The sequence below is a fragment of the Vespula pensylvanica genome, chromosome 3 (assembly GCF_014466175.1).
Source record: "Vespula pensylvanica isolate Volc-1 chromosome 3, ASM1446617v1, whole genome shotgun sequence".
In the NCBI taxonomy this organism is placed as follows: Eukaryota; Metazoa; Arthropoda; class Insecta; order Hymenoptera; family Vespidae; genus Vespula; species Vespula pensylvanica.
The window spans coordinates 5,656,388-5,680,975 of record NC_057687.1 but is presented as its reverse complement, the minus strand read 5'-3'; the positions used below and the strand labels follow the sequence as shown (position 1 = coordinate 5,680,975).

The 24,588-nt window shown below is 38.8% G+C and overlaps 1 protein-coding gene across 5 annotated transcripts in view; it reads right to left on the bottom strand.

The window, feature by feature from the left end:
* Positions 1-55: 55 nt before the first annotated feature.
* Positions 56-24,588, bottom strand: part of LOC122627907 (protein neuralized) — a 63,512-nt gene continuing 38,979 nt past the window's right edge. For 2 of the 5 annotated variants that reach the window (XM_043809533.1, XM_043809530.1), the window contains exons 2-4: positions 5,729-5,895; positions 3,084-3,652; positions 56-2,848 (exon numbers count right to left, since the gene is read on the bottom strand). In XM_043809533.1, the coding sequence (XP_043665468.1) occupies positions 1,738-2,848; positions 3,084-3,652; positions 5,729-5,895 (1,847 nt within the window). In that variant the 3' untranslated portion in view covers positions 56-1,737. Of the gene's footprint in view, positions 2,849-3,083; positions 3,653-5,728; positions 5,896-6,479; positions 6,825-13,096; positions 13,456-15,453; positions 15,612-24,588 lie in introns of those variants that run through there. The other 3 variants (XM_043809532.1, XM_043809534.1, XM_043809531.1) reach the window with 3 other exon arrangements.

Below are 24,588 nucleotides of genomic sequence, written 5' to 3'. Positions count from 1 at the left end.
AGAGAGAGAGAGAGAGAGAGAGAGAGAGAGAGAGAGGGAGGGAGGGAGACAAAGAGAGAAAGAGAGAGATGGAGAGAAAGAGAAAAAGAGAAAAAGAGGGAGAAATAAATTTGGATAATGTAATTTTCAAGACAATGTAGTGAAGGATAGATTCGGATGACAGAAAAAGAATTAGAATTAAATCACGCTATCCTTCGAACGTTGATCGTTTTAAACGTAAACTGTAAAGAAGGAAAAAAAGAAAAAAAAAAAAAAAGAAACAAGGAAGACAAGTAAAAGGTAATAATTAGAAATAAAATAAAATAGGGGAAGACGTCGAGCACGTTGATGTTTCTTTGGTTAATCTATCGTAATGTTCAAGTTAAAAAAGAGAAACAAAAAAGTAAATGTGTAAATGAACGAGTCGAATTTTTCGGAGTACTCTTACGGTTTTTTATTTTTCGATAATTCTTATATCGATAGCAAACAACGCGAAGGTACCCTCGAATTCGAGACGCAAACAACATTGAGTATAATATATAAATGAAAAGAAAAAAAAAAAAGAAAAAAAAAGAAAGAAAAAACATCTACTACGACGTCATGATGTGAGAACGTTAACGAACGCGAATCGTTGCGACCGTCCTAATGATGGTCACGATAAAAAAAAAGATCGCTAACACACGCTACTTCAAGCAAGGATATATCGATGATCCATAAAGAAGGTTGTAAAAGAAAAGTAAGAATAACATTGATAACCGAAGAGTAAAAATAATAGCAGTAGTAATAGCGATAGAGCGAATAGTGACATTATCTTATAATAATAATAATAATAATAATAATTAATAATAATAATAATCTTAATAATAATAATAATAATAATAATTAATATTAGTAATTAGCAATAACTGACGACATTCGCTAAATAACGCAAATACATAAAAAGTATCCACCAATGGAGAAGCACCCTCGCTCACTTTCTTTTTTCTCTCTTTCTCCTTTTGTTCTTGAAGCCACAAGCAAAACGCATATACTCGTCCGCACTTTAAAAATCACACGAAAAGATTGCGAAGGGTACCGATATGCTGCTAGGAAAGAGAATTTCCGATACAATCGGATAACTTGATAAGAGAGAAGAAAACAGATCACACAGGTCATTGTACCGTCTCTCCTCTCCGTATTACTTTTTGTCTTTTTCTTATTTCTCAGAAGAAAAAGCAGTAGGAGCAGCAGCAAAGTTATCTTGCGTTCTCGCCTCGTTGAGTCGGTAACGATGAAGGCAGTGATTGCGCTATGGAAGCACATTTCCGTAGATTGAACAGGAAAGCGGCAACGTCTGTTTGACGTCTTAATTTGATATTTTTCATTATACCGAAATCATCGATTTCTTTTTCGCATCATTTCTTTCTTTTTCAATATTATTTTCTGCATTTCGGAACCCTTCTTGCTAATCCTGTCTTTCTCGCTCTTTTTCTCTTTTCTCTCTTTCTCTCTCTCTCTCTCTCGTTCCAGCGCAATCGAAATAAAATCAAAATAGTAGTACGCACTATCGGCAGTAGGAAAAGACGTAAAAGAGGACCACATTTAATACCGATCACGGAAGAGGACGATCATCTTCCAAGATCGACGTGGCCAAATCCCTGATCTCAATAAGACGAGAACAACCGCGAGAGGCGAATATCATCGTCGTGCCCGTAGCCGCAGTTTGCCTTTTCAGTTTCTGGACCTGTCTTTAGCACGACATCGACGCGGTGCCGGCGTTCAGGACCTATAAATACGAATAACATCCTTGATGGGTGCACGACAGAGAGGGCAATGACCGCCACCCTTGCCGCGCCACTGTTGAATGGCGCAAGGATAACACATGCACATGTGACCACACATGTATAGGACACTGTCGATACTCCTCTCGTAGCAAATGGAACACTCGCTTGGTTGACCTGGCGTTGGCTGAAGACCTTCGCTCCATTGTTGAAGATGAGAGGATGCTTGCGACGTGAGAGTACCGTCAAGACTTTGATAAGTCACCGGATCGACGTAGGTCGAGGAACCTGTACTGGTCATCGTGCCGGTGAGCGGTGGTGAGGATTGTCTGGAGGATCCAGGATGAGGTACAGGTGCTGCTGAAGACGTCGGTAGATGAGATACCGTTGCAGCTGAGTTTCTGTGAGCGGCGGACGCATAAATCGGTTGTGGTGTAGGCGGTGGTGGTGCTGGGTAACCACCTTGGGGTGGGAGATTCACGACGAGTACCGTGCCACCACCGACGGTTGGCTTGAACTGGACCATTTCGGAGAATCTCGAGAGTTCGGTAGCTGCGTTGCTATGGTTCGAATGTTGTTGTTGCTGTTGTTGTTGCTGTTGAATGATAGTCGCTGGGGAAGGATTGCTCTGACGTTGCCTCGGCGGAGAAGTGGGCCTGCTCGCGAGCATTCTCACGCGTTGCGTACTACCGTAGACGTCCACGAACGCCCAGAGTTGGAGACTCTGATCTACATGCATGACCACATTGGGTGGTCCCCCGTTCTTGCTCATTTGAACCTCGCCATAGTGAGTGACAGTGAAGGCAATTTCATCGCCAGGCTGCGGACTCGAAGCTACGTCCTTCGACACGACCCAGTATTCTGGACGATCCAACAAGAGATCACTATCGTCTGGTAAGTCTTCGGCTGTCAAGCGAGCTGGATCGCAAGAGGTCAGACCCAAAGCGAGTGCTCCGACGTACATCGGTTCCGTCGCTAGGATCTGCACGACCAGTCGCTCACCTAGTAGCAACGGCCGTCCGGTGAAGGCGTAGCCGTGACAGAATTCCGTGTCGGTGCGCGTTGCCACGCACTGTTGATTACTGAAGCGGATGTTCCTGCCGCGGGTACTGGAAAAAAACGAAGAAAGACGAGGAAGTGGTTAGCGTGCGCTTCGACGGCGGACACAGGAGATATTATAGTATAGTAGAGTAGCGAGAGAGTGAGACGTATCATTTGACTTTTACGTATCTTCCTTGATAAAGGAAGGAAACAGTTTGATCTCTCTTTAACGTTGTTAAAGAGATCGAATGCAAAATCGATCGTTAGATCGATCGTGAGATCGTAAAGTATTCTTCTACTTACTGATGGAAGGGCAATGGAGTAAAGATGACACCGGCTGGTTGAAACCTGAGTCCAGGTAGCTCGACGTCAGGCTCATGATGGATCAACATGCTCTGCATGGATGGAACGATGATTCTCTCGACGTCTCTGCCAGCGTTGCTGGCATCGTCCATCGCCGAGTGCCTGCTGTGCTGCGCATTGTCTTCGTTACTATGCTCTGCACCTCGTCTGATATTATTAAAATGTTGTCTATTGGGATCGACGAACTCGATGGCAGTGCTGTTGCCGTAGACGTCGATGATCGCCCACAATGGGCTACGAGTTTCGACGCCGGTAAAGAAGAGACCCTTTTCTTCCCCATTAACGCCGAAGTGAACGTCTCCGGCGGATGTGACGTAATAAAAGAGAACAGTGTCCGGTTCGGCGAACCTCTCGGCTAGTGCCTTGGCCCAGTAGCCAGGCTTGTTCGTTAGGTCGGGGCAAGCGTACCTTGGAAGACCGCTTCTTAAATTGATAGGATCGTTGCTGGTAAAGCCGAAACGTATAACACCACTCCAATTATCCGAGATTTCCAAGAACTTCACGCATACCTAAAAAGGGAAATAAATAAATAAATAAATAAATAAATAAATAAATAAATAAATGAATGAATGGATGAATAAAAAATTCAGATCATTCGATTACCATTCTTTGTCAAGGGTAAAGCGATAAGTTCATTTGCCCGTTTGGCTCTATTACACGCTAAGCACTTTGATCTACTCTGAATTTTCTTAATCTCAAAATTACAATAGTCGATCGCGACCGATAGCTAATAGGTTTTGAAATAAGTCAGCGTGAATTTTGTTGTTAATTAACACCCATCGATCTCTCGCTAAGTTTATCATAGTCACTCACTAAATCAGAAATAATGCGAGCAACGTTATTTAGCGTTATTACCGCTTTCATTGCTCGTACGCTCGTTTCGGTAGTTAATAAAACGTTACCTACGAAGGATTCTCTTTCTCTTTCTCTCTTTCTCTTTTTTTTTTATCCATCTATCTCTATCTCTTTTCTCTCTCTCTCTCTCTCTCTCTCTCTCTCTCTCTTTCTTTCGAGTTTCCCCACACACAGGATAGCGTATTAATTAATATTAACTAATGTAACGTTCAGCTTGAAATCGCTTATTATATTCAGTAGCAGTCAGCTGGAGATCCCTCGCGGATAAGAATTTTAAACGGCTACGCTTCCGCGATGCACCTAATTGCGAAGAAATTATCGCGCTATCGTGCCTCGCGACTTGCTTCGGCGAAAAAAATAAACGTATCCTTGCCCACCGACGAGTCGATTCTCATTATTCCACGAATTAGTATAGGATAATATAGTATATGTATCTCCGTACAATACAGCTACGAAATTTATACGAATATTTCTTTTCCTTTTTAACACGAAATGAATGACTCCCACGGGGAAGTCTATTACAAAATATAAGCCTTTGAAGTGCCGGTTCGATGATATCTGAATTTTTGAGAAAGGTTTCAAGAATTTATTGCCACGAATCTTTTCATAAATTATCGCCCCTGTTACTTATCATCTTTCGATCTTTTATAATCTACTTTTTTTTTTTTTTGTTTCTGTCTTTACGAACGCGTTATAATAAAACTTAAAAAATATGACGAACTTGGTATACGTATTAAAGATTAAATTAAAACGAGGATTGATTAACAGTTGGTCGTTTGAATTTCTTTAAGTATAGAAGTATAGAAAGAAACGAGTCAACGGAGATTCTTTTAGCAAAAAATCATAATGCGAGACAACGCTCGGTGAAATCAGTGGAGAGCACGTAGAACCTTCGACCTATTCGCCTACGCTCTGCCAATCTCCTTCGAAGAGTGAAAAGAACGCATGTATAAACTGAAAGAAAAAGAAACAGCGAGAGAGAAAGAGAGAGAGAGAGAGAGAGAGAGAGAGAGAGAGAGAGAGAAAGAGAGAGAGAGAGAGAGAGAGGGAGAGAGAGAGAGAGAGAGAGAGGAGAATAGTAGATACCGGCGCCACGTAAACATGCATGTATTTTATATAATCAACGCGTAGGTATACCTATTACTCTCTGAACGGATGAATTAGTTGGAATAAGTCAAGAAAAGAAGCGGTGGTTAGATCAACGGCTAAACGAGCAACCCACGTAAAATAGTTTTGTCTTCAGGGTCGGCATGCTTCTTGATAGATACGAAATAGATGGAGAATATAAATGACGATTTCTCGAGTGGAACGAAAGTCACCTATTTCTCACGATCGGCGAGGGATAACAAGGGAACACATGTTACGTGCGCGTGTAAGAAGCGAGAGTGCAAATAATCACTGTGACCTTCGAGAGATCGCTTCTAAGATTATATTTCTTTCTTTGATGTTTTTAACCCTCTTTTCTCTGTTATACGGATATAATTCTGCGCGAATGAAGTTTGTTATTAAGTTTAAAATGATCGAGGTAAAAATGGAAAAAAATATTTGATGAAATATTAATGCGTTTAACGTTAATGATTGTTGTTGTTGTTGTTGTTGTTGTTGTTGTTGCTTTTTTTTTTATGAATAGAGATCATTGAACTCTTTCTTTGTGTACGATGGAAAAGGATATCAATCACGATTTCTTACGTAATGCATCTGAGGACCATGTTTATTGCACGATGACTCACCTTCTCACCGACTCGGACCGGTCTTGCACTAAATGTGACTCCCTTGCAGAAGCTCTCGTGCCTCCTGGCGATGGTCCCGCCATTACAAAGTCGAATATTGTCACCGTGCACCTGATGGAAGGTCAGAGGTGGTAAATTGTTGGTACCTGCACTCGACGATCTGGGTGCTGCAACAAAACGAAACATCGAAGGAATTAGTCGATCCTTTGTCTATAATCTTTTCTAACTCTTTATTCCACGAAGATCATAGGAAATATATTGTGAGAAAGAGAAAATTGGTGAGGAAATTATTGCTTCATAACTCTCAAGGACGACCACTTTGAATTCACGTTTATTTCCTGGAGAAAAAAATCGATATCTCTCTTTCTACGTATCTCTTTAAGAAGAAGGAAACATCGAATTATTGTTAAATAATATTTCATATTTTTCCAATTGACTACGTCGAAACTTTGACGTTGTAATATTAGGATATATCTGTCTATCTTTTTCTCTTTCATTTTCTACGTCTACTTTTAACAAGAGCTACTCGTCGAAGAAAGCTCGAATATCGACTTCCATCTCATCGGGAAATGCCTTCGAGACGTCGGCCACTTCGAGAACAAAGAAGTCCGAACGCTTTGGAAAGACTAGAAAAAAAGTGGTCGAAGAGGAAAAAAGAGAGAGAGAGAGGGAGAGAGAGAGAGAGAGAGAGAGAAAAAGAAAAAAAAAAGGGGTAAAAAAGAGCGAAGTAACTCAAATGCAAAACGCGAACCTTCTCTCAAAGCACCCCGTAGTACACTGCCCCTTCGGTATTTCATAACTTTGACTCGATGATCTAGAACGTTGAGACGTTCCGAGGATATACTCGGTGCGAATCCAACGATCGATTCATACCCAAGCATTTGTGGCGACGTCGATCGATCGGAATACGCTTGGAATGCGTTCGCTATCGTAATTCTTTGTCCTGATCGATTCCTGATATTCTCGAATTGTCACGAATTTTGATTGACCTCTTGATTGCTATCGGAGTTCACTTAGAATTCCACAGTTGATCCAATTCGATCGGATTGATTTTCTTCGTCTTAAATAACACTTTCTCTTTGAACACTTTAAAAACGTAGAAGAAAAAAGTAAATAAATAAATCATAATTTTCTCAAGGTTTTCCTTTTCGTGTTCTTCTTTTTTTTTTTCTTTGAGAACTGCTTCTTACTCTTTGGTTCCTCTTTAAAGAAAACTTAGACGTATGATCGAACACATTCACGAAACAATATACGAAGATTAGTATAGTTGAGATTGGTTGTCTATAGCGACGACCGATCCGATCGAGAGTCGACTACTCACTGCGAGAGAGTTATATCGATATGCACGAACGAAGAGGGACGGAGGAGTGTGGAGTCGATGTCGTAGGTGCGCCGCGCACCGGAAACCGCACGTTTCGTAGCGGAAACGCGTTCGAGGCCGAAAGAGTGCCTTCGGCAAAACGGACCCAAAGCGATACGCTTTCTCCGCTTCGTCCTGTTTTCGAAGGGAAGGCGGATGTATCGAAACCACCACCACCACCATCATCACTATCAGCGATTCGAGAGGGATACAATACCCTTCGAGAATGTAAGAAGGAAGGAAACTATAGTGTTGCGATTTTCTCGGGCTTCTTGAACTTCCTTCGATGTAAAGACTCGTTAAACAAAAAAAAAAAAAAAGAAAAAGAAAAAGAAAGAAAAAAAAAAGAAATGAAAAGAAAAGAAAAGAATGAACTAACAAGGATCTTGGTTTTTAAATATACGTCAGCTGTTGACCATTTATTTTGTTTCTTCAAGAATAGTTTCTAATATTTTTCAAAAAAGAAACAAAGATGACGAAAAAGAAATTCGATCGCTTTTAATAATACAATTAATTTCTAATACCACTTAGAGGATGTACGAATTTTTTTAATAATTTATTTCGTTAAATTTTAGAAGATTGCAAATAAAGAAACGAAGAACACTGTAGTGCATCCGGTGGTTCGTTAAAACCGAGTCACGTCGATGATAAAAAAGCTCTTTTTCCGATTGGCAAGATGTGTTGGAACACGCGACGCGTGTCTTCGATGCGTCGCTAATGTCTAATCAGACGGTCCTAAACACTCTAACGGTACAAACGTACAGGTACGCACTTATTTTTCCTTAGATCGTCTCCTGAAATACGGATGATTGAAAAATCCAAAAGAAATTAAAATCGTTTCGAAAGAAATACGAAACAAAAAAGTCGGTAAAGATAAATTGTTTATCTATCGATTTCTCGATCGTGTTGCGATCTATGGAACGAGAGGAAACGTGAAGATAGAACAAAAAAAAAAAAAAAATGCAAAAGGAAGTCGAGATCGAGTTCTCGAGCTTGGTATATTAATTCGAGTGCTGATTAATTCTCTAACGAACCGAAACAGTTCTCTCTTAAAGCGTTGATCGTAATTCCTATACGAGATCTATGGATCTGCGGTAAAAATGAGTAGACGATTGGTTTCTCACGCTCCTGGTAAGGCGCGTATTAGGAACCAGTCGAGAAATGATTGTAATTTCTAATTTACTCGTTCTCTGTCTTTCTCGTACCTCTCTTTTGTAAAAAAAAAAAAAAAAAAAAGAAAAAAAAAGAAAAAAACTTTATCTCTCTCTCTCCCTCTCTCTTTTTCTCGTTTTTATTCTTTACGTATCTCTTATTACATCTCGTAACAGCTTGGACAAGATAACTTGTGATTTCCAAGATTTTACAAGGATATTATCACCGATTAGCAGTAGCTATAATAATAGCTACTACTGGTTGTTTGCGATCTTCATTGTGTTCTCTCGTTAAGAAGCTTTTCGTGAACCAGTACCATTTCTCTCCGATCGTTTCCGGCCCAAGATGGATCGAAGAAAGAAAAAGACGAAGAAAAAGAAGAAGAAGAAGAAGAAGAAATTACTGGTTAAAAAAGACTACATCTTTTCGTGGTAAAAATTCAACTCTACTTTTCTCACGTCCAAAGACGAAACTTGATAAAGAAGAGTCACGAAAGGGAAGGTATATAAAAGGAAAATAAATTGAGTGATTTACTCGATCGTAATAAATTCTGTTGTTACGTTTGGAATGTTTCATGATTTTTATTACTATTATTATTATTTAATAAGAAAGAGTCGAACTATCTATTATGTGGCTAACGCCATAAATTGAATTTCTTTAAGTCACTTTATTTACAAACCACCAATATCTTTTTATTCGTGGGTTTAAGTGAAAGAATATCCGTTTACTTAACGAAAAACGAATGCATTCGATATCGAATATAATATCGATCGTAAAACTAGTTCTTTTTTATCGATTAATATACCTAACACTGTCACTTTGTCCTTACTCCTTCTTAAAACTTGATAACTATGCCGACCAGTTTGCAAATCATCGACGTAGAAACGTTCAAAGGTGCAGACAAATGAGCTTGGCTCGGGTTTCGCAGAAATTCCATTCGCTTCGATAGATCGATCGATGTCGTTGACTACTTTATATTATATTATACAATGAGTCATAGAAATATTCGAGTAATTCCAGATATTAAATAACTTTTATTTAACCGAACGATGTAACGATTTCTTATTATTAATTTTTTTTTCTTTTTTTTTTTTTTTTTTTTTTTTAATGTAACCGATGGATTATATAAAATGACACTTTTTCATGATTTTTTTTTTTTTTTATCATCGATTATTTCTCTTTGTTCTTAACGCGAATCCGTCAGATTCTTTTATTCAATGAAATGTTACAGAGGATTAAGGGGAAAAAGTATTTGAGAAAAAATGTAATAAAAAAGTTTAACTTTCCGAGCATAGTCACGGCTATCGAACGGAACGATTCGCGCGATTCTAAACGTCTATCTTATTCTCGTTTCTCTCTTATTTTTCTGTACTCTTGTCGCCAAGGGAAAACACCTTCCATCGAGACGGACAAAAGTGGTAATCGTCAGGGCAAATGGAGTCACGGTTTGTTCGGCGAGACCAACGAGAACGATGAGATGCAACGGTATACGTCATAAGATTCCCACGCTAGCATTTGTAGCACTATAGTTTAACCGTGTTGTGTTAACAAAACCACACCATTCTATTATCTTTAACTGGAAAAGTCTCTTCTCTGAGATTTTCATTCGTCGAAGTGAAAAGATATCTCGATATTTCGTTGATCGTTACTTAATCGTATCATTTCTTTTTTTCATTCGAAATTTTTCATGAATTAGCGGGGAAGAATGACAAGCTCTTATGAATTAACACGATAAAATAACGAATATATAACAATGCGATAATAATAGAAAAAAAAAAGAAGGGAAAGTAGATAAAAGAAAAGAAAAATAAACGCAATTCGGTAGCGAGAAAATCTCCTGTTTGTCTTCCATCAATAACGAAGCTTCCGAAGAACGGTAAGAGCCTAGAGAGATCTTTGGCAAGCTCGTAAAAGAGGAACTACGATGATCGAAGTAACGCACGTACAAACGGTAAGGCACTCCCGACGATTACGCTGAGGTCGTCGTAGATCGTCGTCGATCATCGTAAATCCGGCCTTTCAACCTGGCAACTATCGATCCTTCGATCTCTCTGGTCACGTACGATCGTTAATAGGCTACGAACTTGGCTCTCCGATCGCACGCATTGTTTCCAAGTAGCTTCTCCGTTACTGCTATTACGACTAACTAACTAACTGCAACGTTCGCGTATAGTGATTAAGAAAATTAATTTCATCTCGTGATACTCTTGGAGAAAATCTTAATTCGGGTTAATTAAAAAGAAAAAAAGAATAAGAACATTATGGAAAAGAAAGAAAGGATAAATAAATAAAAAAGAGAAAGAAGAAGAAAAGAAACAAGAGAACTACCAAGAAAATTACAAGGCTTTCAAGTATTCTAGATTTAATCCTTTTCTTTCCTCATTTAATTAATTATTAAAATGAAAATACAGATTTGTACGCGATGACAATTAAACTATTAAAAAGATATATCATTACGGTATACGATCTATAGATGAAAAGAAACGTCGATTAGAGATTAGTAAGAAAGGGTTTAAATACGGAAGTATAAGTGAAGTTTGCGAAGAATTACCTCGCGACGCGTAGGTATCACCGTCATTAAAGATAAATACTGTCTTCGCGGAGACTAAATTACCATGATTACAACGTTGACTTACTCAACGAGCCGCGATCCTTACCATGACGCGAGAGTGCAGAGAACATACGTTGTTGCTACCTTAGCGACGCGGTCTCTATTCATTTTTCTTCGCTGATCTTTCTCTTTCTTTTTCTTTTTCTTTGATCCTGGACTTCCTTCGCAAGAATATAAAGTTTCGTGAACGACTTCGTTCCACCACCGATGAAATTGAGTTGTATTCGAAAACCGGTTGCCCGACAGAAAGCTGAGAATTCGATCGAGCGTTGCTCTAGAGAGGAACATCCTTGAAAATATTTCTTTGTCGAAAGTGATCGATCGAGAATTCCTTCGCTAATGCAAATCTTACCGAGAGAAGATTAATAGATCAATTAATTAAAAAATCAAAACAAAAGAGAAAAAAAAAACGAAAAAAAAAAAAGGAAAAGGAAAGGAAAAAGAAAAGGCAAACAAAGCAACATTAACGATCGATCACGTTTCGATCTAAATACCATGTCTTTTATTAGCTCTTGCTACACCTTCATTTGCAAAACGATCCTGGTGGGAATCAATGAAAAAGCGCGAAAACACGTTGACTTTCGATGGCTCGAGGACTCGTCGTTAGGAAATCCTTAGAAACGATCGAAGGACCGCCACGAGAACCCGATACAGTGTCGTAGCTTTCAATCGATCGTACATGTAAATCGGCGAGTCAATAAGTATATAGTGCTATAGTAATTGGTCTATGCCCGCGCTTATGTTGTTGCCATTTGCTGGCGGTACATCTCGTGGGAAACTCTTGACACACATTCGCACGGAAGTGTGCATCTCTCTCTCTCTTTCTCTTTCTCTCTCTCTCTCTCTCTCTCTCTCTCTCTCTATCTGTTTCTGTCTCTTTCTCTCACTCCTTCTCACGTCTTTAGAAAGAGCCGCGGATATATCCGCGAGTCTGTGATGAATAATGCCGAGAGGATTTAGCAGGCTGTCCTCACACAAGATGCTTGATATTCAAGATCAAATAATAGAACGACCTCGATCATGGTGTTAACATTCCTACCTAGACTTTTCATGTATTTTGCAAGACGAAAGGAAATCATTAATGAAGTTTGATCGAAGATGTTACAAGTTGAAAAGGAAACTGGATTAAATTACATTTTGAAGAGTTTTCGATGTTATCTCTCTCTCTCTCTCTCTTTCTCTCTCTCTCTCTCTCTCTCTCTCTCTCTCTCTCTTTGTGTGTATGTGTGTGTGTGTCTCTTCTCCTCTTCATAGTTTGACCAAGTGAAAGCGTTTCCAATAGGACAATGCACGCCCGATGTGAACGCTCTGCACTTTGCACGATGTAAATAAACGGAGCCTTGACCGAGCTACAGAGAGAGAGAGAGAGAGAGAGAGAGAGAGAGAGAGAGAGAGAGAGAGAGAGAGAGAGAGAGAGAGAGAAATGAAGAACTCGATTGACGACCTGTATATTCCCCTTACGAATCGTGTCGACTTTTAATCTCGTACGTTCGATGAGTAACACGATTCACTCTCTTTCCCCGACCTGGTATAGAATAGAAGGTAAAAATGAAAGATGAGAGAAAAATCTTTCAAACGGTTCGTCGGTTCGGAACCGAATCACTTTCTAATCATCACATTTAATTCGAATACTAGGTTACTTTATAATTACTTCAAAAAAATTTCGATGATTAATGAAAAATAATCGATTGAACTATATCGTCGACCATAAAGAAAGAGAAAATCTAGTAGATGTCTCAGTGTGAAAACATGACTCTATTTCTAAGCAGAGCTCCCTCTTCTCCTCTTTCTAATCTCTAGTACCTTGTCCTTCGACCTCGAGCCAAAGGAGGCTGCTGACTGTCGAGGTACTGTTAAAGTTCTGCTGCAGGGAAGCCAGAGTAATTTTCTTCCGTCGACACGGCTCGACGCCGCTTGTGAACGTATTAGAAGTTAGATCTATGTGTATACCGATGGTGAGTGTATTAGTATAGGAAGAGGCGAGCAGGAGGGGCCTTGTTCCCACGCCCGACGCCGTGATCTTTCTTGAGCTACCTAGTCTCGAGACTAGGAGTAGATATTCCTATTTCTATCTCTCTCATTCTCTCTCTCTCTCTCTCTCTCTCTTTCTTACTCTTTAACTGGTACTGGTAATATGGGTTATGCAAGGTGGCAATGTGCGAGGCACGCTGAAATCATAATAACGCGTGCTCGTACCAAAGGAGAAACGAAAGAGACTCATTTTCGTGTGTATGCATATATGTACGTTTGTATATGTGTATCTTTTCCATGTAGACGATTTGCTTGGATGATTAAAGAGAGGAACGACTCTTTCGCGTGCTCGCGTCCTCCTAGCGATCGTAAACAATTGCCATATTAAGCTACCAGTAGGCACACGCGATCGAGTAAGATGCGCTAGAACGATTAGGGGAAAATTAGATATAACGATACGAAAGGGTCTTTGAACTTAGACTCGCGAACGGATATCGACGAGAAATCCGTAAGATTTTCTTGGACCGTTATGATAAATGGTAGAGAAGTATTTTCAGGGCGAGGCATTTATAATTATATTTATATTTATATTAATGATTTCGATTTTAAATATAATTGGTATAAGATGACACGTTTGATAAATTTATTTTCTTGCAACTTGTGAATAATTCATTCTATTCGATGACAATAAATATTTGTTTAAGGAATTGTCTATTTGCTTTCTTTTTTTTTTTTTTTCGATGTAAAATATCATTGGAAAAATATTATTCAAAAAGAACAAGAGATAAAAGGATGAAACCTATCAAGAATCGTCGAGCTCATCCATTAGGTCTACTCGTTTCGATGTCAACGTACTCAATGAGGACCAAGATCTCTATCTATTCTGAAAGGAAGGAACGGAGTTTTCTGATTTCTTTGACCTCGCGACCGTCTCGTCGGGTTCCACGAAAAATTCTTTCATTCCTTTTCCTTCCTTTGTCTTCGAACACAAACCATATAATTTTTCTTTCTTCATTCTAATCATCATTGTAAACCAAGTTGGTTAAGTTCGTACAAAAGCTCGAGCTAGGTCAATTTTCGAAGGGATAGCAAAACACGACAAGTGCGAATTCCCATAGCGCGGCATTTTTAAAACTGGAGCCGACCAACCACAAACGATCTATGGAACAATCGGATTAACGAAGTTAAACGAAATAGGGTGGTACGTCCTAATTCGCTCTCGTACACCCTTCTATAAACGTTCCCTATAAAATAGACGAAGAGTTGTACATCTGTCACGTTTCGCACGTTAACTTTCAAGTTCAGGATTTGCGGGGGTGTAAGTGAAAGAAAGAGCTAACGGAGGAGAAGGAAGAGGAGGAAAATGAGAAGGAGAAAACCAGACCAGCCCCTTTCGATCTTTTTTTTTTTTTTTATGTGCTTTGAACAGGGAGATTAACGGTTTCCCTTCCGCTCGAATCGCTCGTTCAAAGACTAATTCGATGTGTCGAGAAAGATGACGCATGTTTTTTTGAAAATAATCAAGAAATCCTAATCCTTATTATTTTATCATATCTTTGAGAAAATTGTCGAATCTCGATAATTAAATTGAAACTTTGTTTTACGTACTTTATCTCTTACGTTTTTCATATCGAATAGTTCAAATAGAAACTGTTGATTTTAGATAAGAAAAATAGATCGTAATCGAGCACGACTTGTTTGGAATTTTTTAAAAAGAGAAATTGCAAAAAAAAAAATTTACAAATATGGTTGAAAAGAAAACGACTTTCTTTTTCTTTTTTTTTTTTCTTTTTTTTTCATTTTAAGTTACGCGATGCACCGATCCAGTTTGTCGATTAATTAAACGATGAAGGATCGCTTGTTAAGGTATTAGAAATTCTGCGATTTTCTTTATGATTCGGAACGATATTTAAACTAATTCGTTTTTACTTAGAAACCTTTTTTTTTCTATGGGTTTTATCTCGCAGCGACTACTGCGAGAACGTTGTCATTGCTGTCGTCGCTGAATGATGACTCATGGTAGAGAGAAGCGTTAATGAAATTCTACTTCCTTGTGGATACGACAAAGAGACGCGTGTTTCAAGTATTCGAGAATGAGCTAACAGTGCGCCAATTTCGAGAAATAATCGTCTTGGGTGTGGCCCTCCCCCTTTCTCCTACCCTTTTTTAAATATTACACATTCCTTTTTCTCGACTGATTAAATTTTTTATTCGACATTTGTGTGTTTTTTTTTTTTTTTTAATTTACTTATTTCATTTCTTTCAGAAAAATGCTACGCGACTCGCCATCGACGATCGTTGTAATGAAATACTTAAAAAGAAATGTAGATTAAAAAAAAAAAAAAAAAAAAAGAATAAAAATAAAAATCTCGACGATTCTAATCTAATGTAATTTTAGTTTACCATTCAGTTATTATTAGAGAGCACTCGTGAGATGATGGTTCACGCTCTATAAAATGCTTGTAACGCAGGACGCGTTGGTAGATCCTTAGCGGGAGAGTTGGTCGCTTGGTCGAAAGAAATTGAATGTAGGGAGAGAAAGAGAGGAAGGGGAGAAAAAAGGAAAGAGAAAAAAAGAGGAAGCTTGCCTTCTTTTAGATTATTTTTTTTTTTTTTTTTTGTTATACTCACCGAAAGCTTTTGACAAGAGCCTCAACTGTGCCACTCTGGTGGCCCTGTTAACGGTCAACGGTCGTCTCGGTCGATGACAAGACAAAGCCATCATTTTTTCTAGTCAACGATTCTTACCAGAATTCATAAGGAAATTTTTCTTTCTTTACCTTTTCCCTTTTTTTTTTCTTTTTTCACTTGATAATTAATTTCGAAAATCCCGCTAAATCTCGAGATGTCTCTCAAGGGATAAGGGGTAGAATATATTGAGATTTAGGGGTAGAAGGGGAAAAGAAAAGATGGCGCTGGAGTATTACAAAAAAGAGGGGGGTTGGAAGGTAAGGAACAAACACACACATATATATATATATACACACACACACATATATATATACAAAGATGCACGTGCACGCGAGAGTATTTCACTTCCGTGATTTTCGCGATTGAGACCGGATGGAAAACGAATAGGAGAACAAAGAGGAATAAAGAAAAAAATCTGAACGAAACGAAACCTAACGAAAACGAACGCGGAGTCGTCGGTAAAAGGCGGGCAGCTTGAACCACGCCACTACAACGACTGGCTTTCGTTGCTGAAGCAAACTACTCCCCATCTGCTGTATTGCTTACTGCCCCAACTCCTTGCTGCTGTCATTATCCAAGCGCACGATCGTGTATGTGTATGTATATACGTATTCGTAACGTGCGTGATTATATTTGTGTGTACTCTTTCTCTCTCTCTCTTTTATACACATATACATATAGAGAAGCGCCCGCACGTACGAGCCAGCAGCACGAAACCTTACAAAATAAAAAAAAAACTTCTACAACGTATTTTTGAACGGAGATATTGTGTATATATATATATATATATATATATCTTTGAGATAAGAACGCTTATCATCGATGAGAATCCTTATTTATTCGAACCGACTCATTTATCAAGATTTCATCGAAGAAACCTATATGATCAATTCTATTATTATCTCTTATCTTTCTTAAGATATTATTTAAACACTGACCACGACCTATTACCTCAAATGCCCATTTTATTCAATATCATAAAATAACAATCGTCCCACATTTAAACTCGTTAAAATCGTTCTACGTTTTAAAAAGAATTCTTTTTAAGATATACAATTATAAAATGATATAGTCGGTTTGACGAATGATTTTTTCGCGTAATAAATGTACTTATACGTATGGACATACGTTCGGAGTATTTAGGAAAAAGTAAATGTATGCGTATGTATGTCGCAGCTGCAGCTGCTCGCAAAGGACGACAACTACGACTACGACGACGACGACGACGACGACGACGATAACGACGACGACGACGACGACGACGACGATGTTGGAGTGATGCAAGAGTGGAGAAGAGAAGGGAGGTGAGGAGTGAAGAGAGAGAGAGACTTTGGGGATGGTAAAGAAGCCGTGACAACGGTTGCGCACCACCTGGCCTCGAAAAGCCAGCAGTAGTAAGAGAGAACACCGGGCCTCTTCGACATTGGCGTAGACCTTCTCTTTTCCCCCACCTTTTTTCCTTTTTCCTTATACATTTAAATAGTGGGGATAAACTAAAAAAGAACATGAGAGAGAAAAAGAGAGGAGAGAGGGAGGAGGGTGGCACAAAAGAGTGGCTGCCTTTTGGAATTTCAGCACCCTACGAAAGCAAAAGAGAGTGAAAGAGAAAGAGAAAGAGAGAGAAAGAGATAGAATGATATTATACCGACTAGCCCCCCGAAATATCGATCGACTATGCTCCTATGATGGCACGCATAAAGTGGGCTGTGTTTTTTATCCTCGAGATAAGTATTACCCATACCATCACGTTAATTCGCTCATCCTTCCTACTAAAGATTTTATAAAATCGTTTGCTCTTATTTCGATCGAAGACACTTATTTCTATATCTCATGATATTTGTTCTTAATCTTTTATTAATGAATTTTTGTATTTTTTCTTTTTTTTTTGTTTAAGAATGAACGAATGAAGTATTATTGTATTGTATTAAGTATAACTTGATTCGTAACAGAAAGTGGTTATTTCAAGAGTCATCTTGTTAATAATTAATTCATCGTCCCTTTTAACGAGTCATATAAGATACGTAACATATGATTTACCATAATGTGGAACATCTGCTCGTGATAGCGGCGACTATCCGAGTCTTCTCTTCGCGGGGGCGAATGTTAACATTGTCAAGGGGAAAAAAAAAGATGATGGGAATATAGATGGATACGACCTTTCGTTGTTGAAGAGAAAATTATTTTTATACTTTGCTTCGCTTCTGCCTCGCTGAATCTTTCTCGTCGCATCGGGGAGTAATTAAAGTGCATCATGATGGTGCACGTAGTTCGATGAACAAACAAAAGGATTTTATACGCTTCGCGCGTATATTACGTCACGTTTCTCAAGTCTAAGATAAAAGAATAAGAAGAAGAATAAGAAGAAGAGGAAGAAACGTCGAAGTTCTTGGCAAATAGAAAATTCACGTCGTGATGTCGACTCTGTGCTCGATCGATTTATCCCTTTGAAAGTTTCTATCTACCTTTCCGAGATCGAAGAGAGTGACTCTCCTCAAACGTTTCACGCACGACGAATAAATCCATCGGCGATAACATGGAAAAGTTAATTTCCCGTGAGTCCAAATGCGATTCGTTGTGCTACCGTGCATGATAATTTTCCATGCGTATCAGATGGAGGAGAGAAAATCCTCAATTGATGGATGAAGGAAACGCTTGTTCGTGTATTAATAAGAAGGAGGAGATGCGTGAACATAGCAAATGACGCGATCGACGTCGAAATACCGATCGTTTGCGGCTCGATGATTTTCACGGAGCATTAGCATACTTGATCGCATAATGTTCGCGCGTATAATATACGCATCAGGATCAGATTAGGGTCGAGAACCTGGACCCCATGTACTTACTCTTCTCGATCACTTGGAAGAACAACGTTACGTTATATTCGATGTATAGAGTAACAATGTCGGTAGAGAGCGTCTCAGTGAACGGCAACGAACTCGTCCGGACTGATCGATCGTCACCCTTCCATGGAAACGAGAAAAGCGAACGAATACTCTGTTATCCTTTTCTTTTTGTTTTTGTTAGGTTGACCGTGGAACGATCATAATATTACCGTAGAGTAAAAATAGTACGTTGATCTTACCCGTAATTATTATTAGAAATGATACCATAAAATTGAATAATTACGATCGTCAAATATTTTTTTCCCATATCTCATTAATCTATCTTGTAATTAAATTTAATTACTATGTTGCAATAAAAATAACTTTATACGGGGGACAATCTCTAGAGTTTTTAGTAAAGGCACGAGTACTTGTTACGAATGAGGATCGTTTCTATTGATAAGATGAATTTCCCTTTCCGTGATACCTCGGCCATCCGAAAAAAAAATAGGGGAAAAAAGTACGTTTGAAGTCAAAGCAAGAAGGGCAGGTAGAAGGGATGAACGCGTTAAGCCTTGGGAGTCGTGTAGCGGATTTTCTATAGAATTTCCATGGAAGCCGACACCGAGCTCAACCCCACCAAGTCCAGGCAGTAACAGCAGTAGCAGAAGCAGCAGCAGCAGCAGCAGCAGCAGCAGTAGCAGCAGCAGTGGTACCACCACTACTACCACTACCACCAGGAACACTACTACTACCACCATGCTCGTCCATGGGGTTGATATCGTAATAGAAGCTGTATCGATCCCGCCCCCGACAGAGCAGACTGGCTGTTGTCAGGGGGTTGATAACGATATGCAAGCTCTGCACGCACTATATATGTATATATATGCTCACGACAAGGACTTCGCTTCGTTTGTCATCAGAGAGAGAGAGAGAGAGAGAGAGAGAGAGAGAGAGAGAGAGAGAGAGAGAGAGAGAAAGAGGCAACGAGATAAAGCTTTTATTTCGTCCTTCTCTATATCGTACACTATTCCAAGCTCGACGAATTTCAAAGAAAATCTTTATTTACCAATCTCGTCGATTTCTCTTTACGTTTCGATTCTATCGATTCGATTTATCGACTATGATGATCGACCATACGATGACGCTTAACTTCGCTTCGACGCTTGGGAAAAAACGATTTCTCTTTCTCTCTCTCTCTCTCTCTCTCTCTCTCTCTCTCTCTCTCTCTCTCTCTCTCTCTCTTTGTACCTCTTTTGAAATAAAACGAAAAATAACGCGAGAGGTACTCTCCCTTCGAACGACGGAGTGAAAGAACGAGCGAGGGTGAAGTGACGGGCACGTCGAGCGAAATTTCACTCATTTTTTGGTTCGCGATCAACGCCGAATCTCGGTAAGCTTTGATCGACGCTCTCGAACTCACACGCTTTTCCAACACTCGAGTTTTCTACGGTAAAAACGTCATAGGTATTACGTCAATTATTTTTATTTCTTCGATGAAAAAAATTCGACATGAGTTTGAAAAAATAATCATTCTTTCTATCAACGGATACTTGCTTTTGGCGTGTATGTATATTTTAAAGAGAAAGAAGAGGAGAAGGAAGAAGAGGAGGAAAAAGAGGAGGTGAAAGAATACTACCTTGCTTCAATTTGCATGTGAATTCCCACGAACGGCTCCAAGCTATCCTACATAAGAGAAAATAAGAGAGAGCGAGAGAGAGAGAGAGAGAGAGAGAGAGAGAGAGAGAGAGAAGGAGGGAGATCTGTATTCTTGCGACAGGAAGGGATCAAGGAACGGTCGGTTTCTCCCCTCAGGATATTAATGGCAGATGGATCCATTCGCGTTTCCCTATAAAATCGATCACTCTCGTATAATTCGTAGTTCCGCGAGAAAAAATAAATAGATTTGAAATAAAATTCTTTACGACGCGACAAATACCTTTCCGTTTTACATAACGATGGAAATTTTAATGATTCATGAAATATAAAGAAAAATAACTCCAGGAAGATGTCTTATTTGTATAAAACTAATTTGTATAAAAATATTTATTAATTTATCCTTAGATCTACTTTCGAACTTTCTATCGACTCTATACGAAAGATTCGTTCCACTCGTAAATTCGAAACGGAAGTAGTCTCGAGTACGCACGATCGGAAATAAAAGATGATACCATGCAATTTCTTTCGATATGAATTATAAGGAAAATAAGCGGGATAGTTCGTTCAGATAGGCAAGTAGACTTTATTAAAAGGCTTGTTGAAGCTCGAAGAGGTTACCAAGGTGGACCATTAAGGTGAAATCACGGTTAATCGTGTGGTCGTTCTTTCCTAAAGAGAAACCTATGCGATTTTCACCGAACAATGAGCAAGAAGAGCCTATGGAAATTTGTCTACGTATAGCTAGATATCTGTATGTATGTGCTAATGCATGGGAGAGGTCTCGTTAATGTCATCGACGTGTCCACCGATCGAATTACTCGTGCGTTATCAAGGAGGACGACCTCGAGTGCGTTCGATTAACGTTGAAGACTTTCTCTCTCTCTCTCTCTCTCTCTCTCTCTCTCTCTCTCTCTCTCTCTCTCTCGAATGCGTATTCACCGAATAAACTCTGCACATTTCTTTTTGAAACTCATTCAACGAGAGACAACGACGAGAGACAACGACACGAAGTTAGAAAAGCGATCTCGGACGGAAACCAAGTTGAAATTTCTCTCTAGTTGTTTACATCCCAGTTTTCGAGAAGTTTCGAAACTCTGACGATTCACAGAAGACGATCAACGCGAAGATACATAAATCAAGTCGAAGAAACGCCGGAAAGTCGAATGAAGTTTACACCGAAATTCTCGATTACGACATCGTTTCTTCGCGATCCCTAACCAACAGACGAAATTTGCATTCGCGATAGTTTGATCGTTCATCGAATATTGAAATACTATGGTCAATTTTATACAACCGATACCGTAATTACCAACTTCAAAATTACGAAATGAGTGATCCTGAAATCGTTCTCTATTCCTGAATCTCCATCATGATCGTTCTCCTTTCGATCGGCAACGAAGAAATCGAAGGAAGTTGATGTTTACCTAGACTAGACGATAATGTCGGCCGTTTTCATTCGCGTTTACTCGAACGACGTTGGTTTATCGCAAAACGAGCACTTTCGCGGCTCACCACACGTGGCCTTCGAGGAATTTCTCGAAATTAGTATCTCGCTTTGCTTCGTTCAACGATCGATGAGAGAATCTTTCGAGATTCGATATAAAAAGCTTCACTGATAAACAATTAGAATGAATAAAAAGAAATACAAATGTCTATGTACTCTTGATTTATCTTAATTGTTATTAACTACCTTCTCGTTGTATAATGAAATTGGCCTGTTTGCTAACTTTATGAATAAAGATGGGAGGAAGAATAAGAGAATAAGATCGTTAAGTCAATTAACGATAGCAATTAAGTCCTTTATTCGACTGTACTCTCCGAGAAAGTAAACTTTTCTTAATATCAATGAAATCCTTTTTAGAACGATCTATCGATCAATTTTAATGAATGGTCAATGATCATTATGACAACGATGATCATCGAGTGACCCAGCTCTTTATTCGAGCAAAATCGAGCTAATTGAGTCAACTGTGCATACGTTATTATTGACAAACTTCCTGCGATTAGAAGTAATAATGGACGTTGCTTTGAACGATACGTGGGTGGTGATAAAAGGGATGAGAAAGTGTGATTCTAACGAAGGGTCACGTCACGGTTACCGTTTGAACTTTGACACTCTCGACAATTAAATCATCGTCCATTCTCCATTCAGCCATTGACTTCTTCATTGAGGCGCCATGTTCTTTCTCTATCTAAATTACGCGTGGGTCGTCCTTCCTTCTTCTCGTCTTTCATTTCGCATTTCGTAGTAGATTAGGTAGGCGGAAAGGATGTTTCGTATAACGAGCGAGAAATTAGGGGGACACTAGGTCGATGATTTCTATAACGACTTGAATACGTTATTTTGCTACTGAAATGATTCTTATGTCAAAAGAGACAGAGAGAAAGAGAGAGAGAAAGAGAGAGTGAAACGTCACCGGAGAAAATGTTCGTCTTTTCGTCTTTCTCGTAAAAATATGATTTCTGATATAAGATAAAATAATGATTTTTAACATTCGATTTCGTTATCGATAAAAAAGGAAACATTGCAACGCTTTTATCTATTTGAAAAATTCGTAAACGAAACGGAAAGTTTTATAATGGCGTGTTGTTTCGAGTTTCAATGTTTCCCATTCTCATAAATATAAAACTTTTGAGATAAATACTGCCAATTATCGAGTCTCGTGGAAATATCAATCGTAGTATTTTTCATCGCGCGGTTAGAGAAGAAAAAAAGAAGAAGAAGAAGAAGAAGAAGAAGAAGAAGAAGAAGAAGAAGAAGTAGTAGTAGAAGAATAAGAAAAAGAGAAAGAAAAAAGAAAGAATGATTGAGTGATCGTAAAAGCGTAAAGTATATTTCAATCCAGGAAATCCTTAATTGCCTAGCATGATTTTCTTTTACCAGAACGTTCGGGATACTAGCTAGTTAAGATGGTTTATCGCTTATTTTACGAGTAAACGAAAGAGTGTTAGGATTGCTTTAAAAGCAGAGAACTTTACTCGGTTGTTATTTGATCATAGTCGAAAAAGGGATTCGGTCTCGCAACATTTGTTCCATTAAAGTCTAGAGCAGTCTCAAGTCCCGAGAGTAATACGTATACGCGAGGGTGTAGGGTTCCTAGGGATTCGTGTCTCTTCGCGAGTCGTTACGACCCTTCACTCGCGCTCCGAAAAATGAGTCATCCATTGAAATGAATCATGTATGGTCACTTGAAAGTCAATTAAAATTGAAGATAAAAAAAAGGTGATCGCAAAAGCTCTTGTTTCTTTTTCTTCCTTTCTTCTTCCTATTTTTTTTTTTTTTTTTTTTTTTTTAATTCTATTATACCCTTCATACTTGCAACAAGTAATATGAAACGGTTTAAAAAGGAAAATGTCTTAATATGCGGAGTACGATGACACTGAAGCATGAAAGAGAAGGGATGGGAGAGAGAGAGAGAGAGAAAGAGAGAAAGAAGCCAGCTCGCTGCCAGACGAAAGCTCGATGATCGAAGAATGGCTTCGTCGTCGGTGTCTCAACGTTTGTTCCATAAAAACCACGGTGAATGCTCCTGGGGGGGCAGTAGAGCATCTATGGAAAGAAAGAGAGGGGAAAAAAAAAGGAAACCTTAAAAAGGCAGCCTCGATAAATCTCAACGTGGGTTCTCTTCGTCGTTCGAGACGACGGGGAAGAAAAATACATTTTTTTTCCCTCTCTCTTCTTTTCTCTTTAACGAATGTCCTTACAAATGCTTTCTTTAATATTCCAAGGATGATTTTCATTTGCTGTTATTAAAACAACGCAAGTTCCAAGTAGATATAATATTATGGAAGAGAACAAAAATGGCTGAAACGTTTCGTATTAATTTAAAAAGGACATTTTTCGAAGATAAGCGTATTATCGGAAGAAAGAAATTTAATTAGAGAGTCGACTATCGCACAAGGGCTAACGAAAAGCTCTCACGCAAGGCCTCGGGCTTTCCTCTGTCTCTGGATCGCATCTCGTATATGGCACTTCACATACGACGACAGATGTTCGGCAGTTACATGCCGTGCGGTGTGCTTACACAATCTGCCCTCTCTCTCTCTTTCTCTCATTCACTCACTTACTCGCGTACTTTCTTTCAGTCGATAGTAAATTGCATCAGTGGCTTTTTGCTTCGATAACAAAATTACTTGTTGCCCTTTAAAAAAAAAAAAAAAAAGTCAATAGAAGATAATAAAAGAACTATTCATAAGCCTTATATTTCTTCGACGTGTTTCTATTTTCTCTCTTTTTATTTATTTTTCTCTTTCCTTTTCTTTCTTTCTTTCTTTCTTTTTTCTTAACGAAGATTGAACTCGAAAAGAAAATCTCATTAAAAAGATAAGAAAAGGGAGATACGTAGAAAAAGGAAGGATTTTATAATAAATAAAAAAAGTAAATTTATTTAATGGAACAACTCGATGCATTTTCATGCATTTCAGAGCACGTGCTCGCCCCTAGCGTCAGATGCAAAACACATATACTTTACTTACGTACTAGCACTATTAAATCTACGTTGGTTGTTTCCGGTGTAGGAAGTTTACGAAGAGGGAAGGTAAAGAAGAAAGAGAGAGAGAGAGAGAGAGAGAGAGAGAGAGAGAGAGAGAGAGA